At 35.5% G+C, this 7,110-nt stretch overlaps 1 protein-coding gene across 3 annotated transcripts; it reads left to right on the top strand.

Moving 5' to 3' along the window:
• Positions 1–2,141: 2,141 nt before the first annotated feature.
• LOC113321329 lies at positions 2,142–5,001 on the top strand. 3 transcript variants are annotated; one of them, XM_026569236.1, is made up of 3 exons: positions 2,142–2,474; positions 2,576–2,790; positions 4,491–5,001. In XM_026569236.1, exons 1-3 carry the CDS (start codon positions 2,243–2,245, stop codon positions 4,560–4,562), a joined length of 519 nt encoding a protein of 172 aa, XP_026425021.1. In that variant the 5' UTR covers positions 2,142–2,242; the 3' UTR covers positions 4,563–5,001. The 3 variants fall into 3 exon arrangements, with proteins under 3 accessions (XP_026425021.1, XP_026425010.1, XP_026425014.1); XM_026569225.1 differs by having other exon boundaries at positions 4,482–5,001; XM_026569229.1 differs by having other exon boundaries at positions 2,143–2,474; positions 4,485–5,001.
• Positions 5,002–7,110: the final 2,109 nt, after the last annotated feature.

The raw sequence follows: 7,110 nt of genomic DNA, 5'->3' as shown, positions 1-7,110 counted from the left end.
AATTATATTAAAGCCCGTTTGGTATTGTTTTTTTCCCTATAAAAGCATTTTGTAGCCAACTTGTAACAAACCTTTTAAGAAAATAGTGTTTAGTAAAAAAAATTCAAAGCGCTTTTCTCCAAAAGCACTTCTGTTTTAGGTCAACTTTTAAAAGCTACCCAGGAGTAGCTTTTAAAAGCAGTAAAAGCAGAAGTTATGGACCCACTCAATTTTAATTAATTGATTCTCTATTTTAACCGTATTATTATACTCCCTCCATCCCACTATTAGATGACCTAGTTGAACTTTGCACAATTTTTAATTTTTAAGGAAGGAATGAAATGAAGTATTTTTTACGATTATACCCTTACGATAATAATTTGTAAAATTTAGAATTGATTTATCTCTCAAACTATACCATGGATTTTCGTAAACTTTGTATCATTGAAAAGTATTTTAGAACACCTGCATAACGAATATAAACATGGATATCAAATTGTACATATTTCTTATACTACCGATAATCAATCAAAAGGATGATTTTAGAAATATCCCCTTGTTTAATGAAATAGGTCAACTAATAATGGGACAAAATTTTAAACTAAGCAGGTCATCTAATAGTGGGACTGAGGGAGTATTAAAAAGATAAAATTTACCCTTAAATATTTATTTATGTACAATTACTTCACTAATCAAATTTTATTAATATTTGTTATAAAATAATAATTACAACAAATAGTATTTAAAGGTAAAAATTGAAAATTAAAATAAAATTAAAATACTAAATGATTAAAATATATGAATAAGAATTATTATTATATTTTATCTCTATTTAAATAATATTCAAAAAAAAATATTATTAATAGATGTAAGTTAAAAAGAACTTTTAAACCATGTCTATTTTCGTCATTAGTCACATCATAAGGACTTCAACATGATAATTTACCGAACAGAATTTACAGTTTGTTGGTTCCACAGCGACGCATAGCACAACAGAAAAACACTTTTATAAAAGTCACGGCAATACCAAACTAGGCTTAATTATCTAAAATGTGTATAACAAATATCTAAATTACCCTTTATTGGTTTATATTACCATATTATCCTTCACCCATAATTATAAACCTAAAACTATAAACTATTCAAGACAACAAAATAAACAGTAAGAAATAAAATGTTCTATTTAGTTAATTACGCTTCTCTTCCATAACCCAGCCGATCTTCTCCATCTCCACTTTGTTCTTCTTCGGACTATAGTTGATCCTCGATTCGTCGAAAGCCAGTGATTTTGTGTTGCCTTTTATTGTTAAAATAAGTTAAGATTTGTCTAACTTCAGTTTCAGTGGGGTTTGCGGCTAGGTTGTTGTTTGAATATCCTGGCGAGTGAACTCGTTTACGGCTAGGAATCGATGAATTTCTAGCCTTAAGAAGATAACTGTAACACCAACATTTTTCGATGATGCTTACCCAAGGAAACATCATTGTTGCTAAGAAGCTTATCAGAGGAAACATCATGATCCTAAAGTATCATCATGCTTGTAGCGAGAGTAGGTAGACTCAGTGTATGACACTTTACTCTCGAATTATATATGTGGAAATGCAGTGTAGCTTATTACACGACGATGGATGAATGATCCAAAAGATTGTTATGATGTCTGCTGCTTACCCGATGAAGCATAATTGACGTAAATCGCGATCGAAACTTTTACAATGCATAGACATCTACCTGAAGGAAAGGTCAGTCTTGCGGTAATTCTTATATCGCGATCGAACGAGAGAATGTATCTATTTTGAACTTCGTGGCATCAATGGTGTGAAATCTTATGCATGATATCCGTCACAAAGTCCCTTGAACTTCCGTGAAATCAGTTTCGAAAGGCAAGATAAGATTTTTCGTGGAATTAAATTTAAAATATACTTTTTTTTTTCTTTTTTTTTTTTTGACAATTTGGTAGATTTTTGGTCGAAACACTGAAACACGAGACGCTAATCCCCTTAAAGGATCCAAATAAAGGGGGAGTAAGGAGTTTGTTTTGGGCCTCGTGGTTGGCTCCCGTATCTCCAGGAAAGTCCTGACCGGGCCAGAGAAAAAAAAAGGCCCGATAAATCCGGCATGGTCCAAGCTGCTCAGGTGTGAGACTTTATCTCAAAAATAAAAATGAAACAAGCCCCATTTTGCGGCTTACACTCAAAACTCTTCTTCCTTTTTCTTCGATCTCTGAAACCCAAATCGGAGATCAAACTTACCTGAATCAGAGCAGCAATGTCACGAGTTATAATCAAACGCATCATTAATCCTCTATACTCATCATCATCTCGTCATCTTCTCAAATCTCAAATCCCTAAACCAAACCCTAGTTTCTCAGTCCTCCCCACAATTTCAACTCCGAACTTCAGATCTTTCTGCTCCTCTGAAGGAAAAACTGACGAAGAAGTAATTATTCCTCCTAATTTGGAAAAACTATTCCCTGGTATCAAATACTGTGATAATGAAGGTAAGAAATGATCTTAAAACCCTTTGATTTTGGGGTTTTAGGGTTTGAAAATTGGGAAATTCTGATTTTGGGATTTTTTATTTTTGTTTGTGTTTGTGCAGAGTTTGATAAGATGGTGGAAGAGTACAGGAATGGGAATACGAAACTGGTCTCAAAGCTTCTGAGAGTGATTTTGGCTAGGAAAGTATCAGGGAGACATGATGGAGCTGATGCAGAGATTATGGAAGAGATTTCAGAACATTTGAAACAAAAAGAAGAGGAAGAGGATAATGATTTTTATGATTGGCGCCGTGATAGTGGTCTTGGTGGTTACAAGGTAATATCCAATTAACATTGCAAGTTAAATCTGTTCTGTTCACATTCTATAGAATTAAACATGTTGCCAAGTGAATCAGCTTTCCGTAAACAGTAGTCGTGCTTCTATTGTACATGCCAAGCAGATTATAAATGTCTTTTCATTATGTGCAATAACTGTCACTTCTATTGTACATATGTCACATAATGTTTACATTTATATAGAGAATTCTGTCTGGGATGGTTAGGCAAAAGAGTGGATGTGACGGTTGTTGAGTATCGGTGGATTGTTGGGATGCTTGGCCTTTAGTAATCTAACTAGTTGATAGCTCTTGTAGTATAAGATAAAATGAGGAGATGTATATAAGGTGATCTTAGTTGCTAAAATACTCAAACAGTGATATCAGTGATACCAACTGAAATATTTGGCATCTCCAATTCACTCAACCTTTGTACCATGTTTGGTTCTAGTAATGGAACCCAATTCATAGTAAGGTAATCCATTTGCACTAACAAATGTAATTGATTTACTTGGGAAGTGAAGTTGTATGGCAAATCCACTGTTCAGGTCATTGAAATATACCATATCAGTTATCTTGCAATTCAATTATTTGAATGAAACATGCTATTAATGTAGTTTGGCAACAGAAGTTTTGCTTGCATATCTGACTTATCTCCATAATATCACTTTGTTTCCGAGCATAGTTAAAGATGCATTATGTTTGGTTTTCTTTTGTTCTAGTGTAGCTGCTTCACAGTCATTATGTAACAACCAATGTAGTTTACGGTCACAGCCATGCAGTACAGACACAAACACACTGATTAGTACATCTACCTAGTTTCCTGCCATAATATTTTAAGATGTAATAGTGAGCGTCAGAATGTTCTATATATTAGTGGAATTCTTCAGAAACCTTAACTGCGCCGTTCAGCGTTCACCCTTTTCGTCTCCTCTTTCACCAGTTCACAACCTAACTTGCTTTGCAGCTGCACCTAAGCTCCCATCCAGTTCACCTTCAATTTTCTGCCAAGATTTCACCCACGGCTATCCATGGTTTCTATAAGGGTTAGGACAGGATTATTTTAGTGTTTCTGATGAACTCAACTAATTTGTAAAACAATTTAACGGTCAGTATTACATCTTAAAATCTTATTGTTGAAAACTAAGTAGATGTATATTATTATTCGGTGTGTTTGCATCTGTACAGTATGACTGCAAGTCCGCAACCCTAACCACATTGGTCATATACCTCAAAGTTCATGGACTGTCTCTATTCTTTCTTCGTAGTTATGTCTTCTCTCATCATTTAGAGGGGAAATGTGGCGGAGTAATCAGTTTGTGATGGAACTAGGTAATTTGAACCCTATGTATACCACTGTTGGCGGAACGATGTGCACAAATGATTATTATCTCTTTTGCTTTTGCAGCTACTTTGTCATTTTTTCATGTCACGAGAATCATAAAAAGTAGAAGCACCTCATAAGACTTGTTAAAGATAATCTTATCTGCATTTGTAGAAACTTGAAGTTTGATCTTGCATCAAGTCTAATTCAGCAATGCAATACTCAAAGCTGAACTTAGGAAGTGCATTCATCTCTATAGGTTCTCACACAAAATAACCTGCAACAGAAAATATGATGCAACTGTTTTATATTTTTGCAATGCATTTGTTGATAACTCTAACCAGTGATTTTTTTTTTATAAATTTGAAGCAGTCGCAGGAGGCATTAGGGGGAAAACAATCTACAGTTACACCAGGGTTTAAGATTGATATGAAAGGATTTGAGTCTTAGAAGCAACAGAATGGTCCATGGAACTGGAACTTTATCAGTAAATATTATTAGTCATGCAGCCAATGTGGTTAAATTTTTGAACAAATCAACCAACCAGATTAGCTGGTTTGGCTGTAGTGTTCTACGCAAGATCCTTTTATCTGCTTTTGCTTTTTAGTCTTTATACCCGTGCCAGAAGAACTGAAGACAACACTACTATTGTAATTGCTAAGCTTGCTAGGTTATCTAAAAGTAGTGAATTAGGATTTAATGGTCATTCTGACTTGCATTAACTCTATGATGCGGTCTGCTTAAGTGCTATCAGTATATTGTTGGCTTTGTCGGTAATTAAGGATTGTTAGGATGATGTTTATGTTGAATGTTTTTCAAGTCCAGATGTAGCATATAGTGTGAAATGCCATGATAAATGGTGGAAAAACTTGGGAAATTTTATGGTTGATGTCTGAGAAGATCAGTGCATGCCTAATTCTAGATGGTTCCCAGATGGGGACAAATGAGTCTAAGTGGTTCATGGCATCCATAGGGCATTGGTCCGCATTTGTGTACCCAAATTGGTCCACCTGTAGGCGTATCGATCATTTTGCTCACCATAGTACAGTACAGTTACTGGGTTGAGCCAACTTGCTCATCAGGAAATATGTCCGATGTCTTACTTCACCTTGCCTTCTTACCTTTCAGTTTATACAATATCATCTCTCTTTTGATAACAAATGAAGAAATTGTTCTTATACTTGCTTTAAAGCTTCAAACCATGGTGCTGCATTTACCCGAGTACTTGTTGTGTTTATGAGAAACTGCACCCCGGTGACGTCGAAACAAGTATCTTTGCTACCTTCCCAGTTGTAAACAAGGACGTCAAAAGGTCTCAACGCAGAACCAGTGTTAGAAAGGAAGCCAAAGCTACCTTTTTCCTAGCGGGGGCCCAGCTCTAAGACAAGCATCCATTATGGGGTAACGATCGAGTAAGACGTGATCACCAAATATATTTGTATCTCTGTTCCAACTAGAACATAGACTGCCAAGCGATAACAATAGACTGAGCTAAATTGGTGCGGTCCAATATTATGATTAAGCCCACTAACATGACATGCCAAGAGGTAATTTGGAACCATCATTTGGGGCATACAAGAAAATTTTGGGGCCTCTTGAACAAGACAAAAAAAGGGTTGGAAATAGTGTTTCTAGGGTATCCCTTATCCAACCTATTTTCATAATTAGTGTTAATTTTATTGATTAGTTGTTAATGATTGTAGTTAGGATTAGAGTTTAATTTAGGATAATAAAGAGGAGGAGGAGGAGGAGGAGGAGATTTTGGGATAATAAAGATGATGACTTTTTTGAGCTCTTACCCAAACTCAATCGCAAACTCAATTTTTTTCTCAAGGTCAAGATGATGATTTTTTTGAGCCAAATCCCGAAGATGAGTACATGGATGAGGAACCCAATGCTAATAATACACAGGTATGATTGTATACGTTGTTTAATGTCCGTTTTGTAGTTTGAATTCACCAAAAGTTTTGATTTTTGCATGATGTTCGGCGCAACAAAGTTAGGTTCAGTAGATAATTTGTATGCCGAACCTTGATAAATAAGAACAGTTCGGTTTGTGCGCTTGAAATATTTATAAGCCGAACTGTCATTCCATTATTTTCGCGCCAAATAATTTCCACGGTTCGGCTTGAATAGGATGTGCTAATATAAGTCGAACCATATACAAAAAACTTTCTGAGTTACAGTGTAATGTTCGGTTCACACGTGATCCAGCCGAGCAAATTATTCTTATTTTAATAAAACTCAAGTGTGGTGGTTCGGATTATAAAGTTTATCCCTAATAAGCGGAACCCTTGTATGTTTAGTAGTTCGGCTTTTGAAGACTAACAAGAATGCGCGGAACCAGAAGCTCGGCTTTGAAATTATATTGCGAATGAGTCGAACCTAACCCAAAACCTATGTGATATTGTTGTAGATTGTTCCTGAAATGGAAACTATGGAGGATCAACCACCGGCTGTTGATGTCATTCATGAAGATACTAAAGATCACTTCCAAACTGACTTGGTAGGTAATCTATTGTATGTTTGTATTAATTTTCAAGTGTGTTGTATTCAAAATCATTAATAAAACTTAACTTTTGTACTTGTGGATATGTAGACGTGGAAAACTCGAGAAGAAGCTGTTGAATGGGCTGAGGAACATGCTTTGAAAATCAATTGCATCCTAGTTAAAGGTAGACAATACCGAAAAGAGTGGGTTGAGCTGGTTTGTGAGAGAGGCGGGAAGAAAGTAAGCAAGAAGAAAAAAGGTGAGGTGTATATTGGGAAAACCGGGAAAAATATAAGACTAAAACAAGGAAGATAAATTGTTCCTTCAAGATCGTCTTCAATTGGAACATAAATGAAAGAGTTTTCACAATGAATAAAGTTATGGATTGTCGTCATAACCACCCACGTCCAAAGGATCTTCATGGACATTATAGAGCCGGAAGACTCAAAGCTCATGAATATGAAGAGATAGATAAAATGACACGAGCACGTATGCCACCCTCTAAAA

This window comes from Papaver somniferum, chromosome 1 (assembly GCF_003573695.1).
Source record: "Papaver somniferum cultivar HN1 chromosome 1, ASM357369v1, whole genome shotgun sequence".
Taxonomy (NCBI): Eukaryota; Viridiplantae; Streptophyta; class Magnoliopsida; order Ranunculales; family Papaveraceae; genus Papaver; species Papaver somniferum.
The sequence above is the reverse complement of the archived record's forward strand: the minus strand, read 5'-3'. Positions and strand labels throughout refer to the sequence as shown.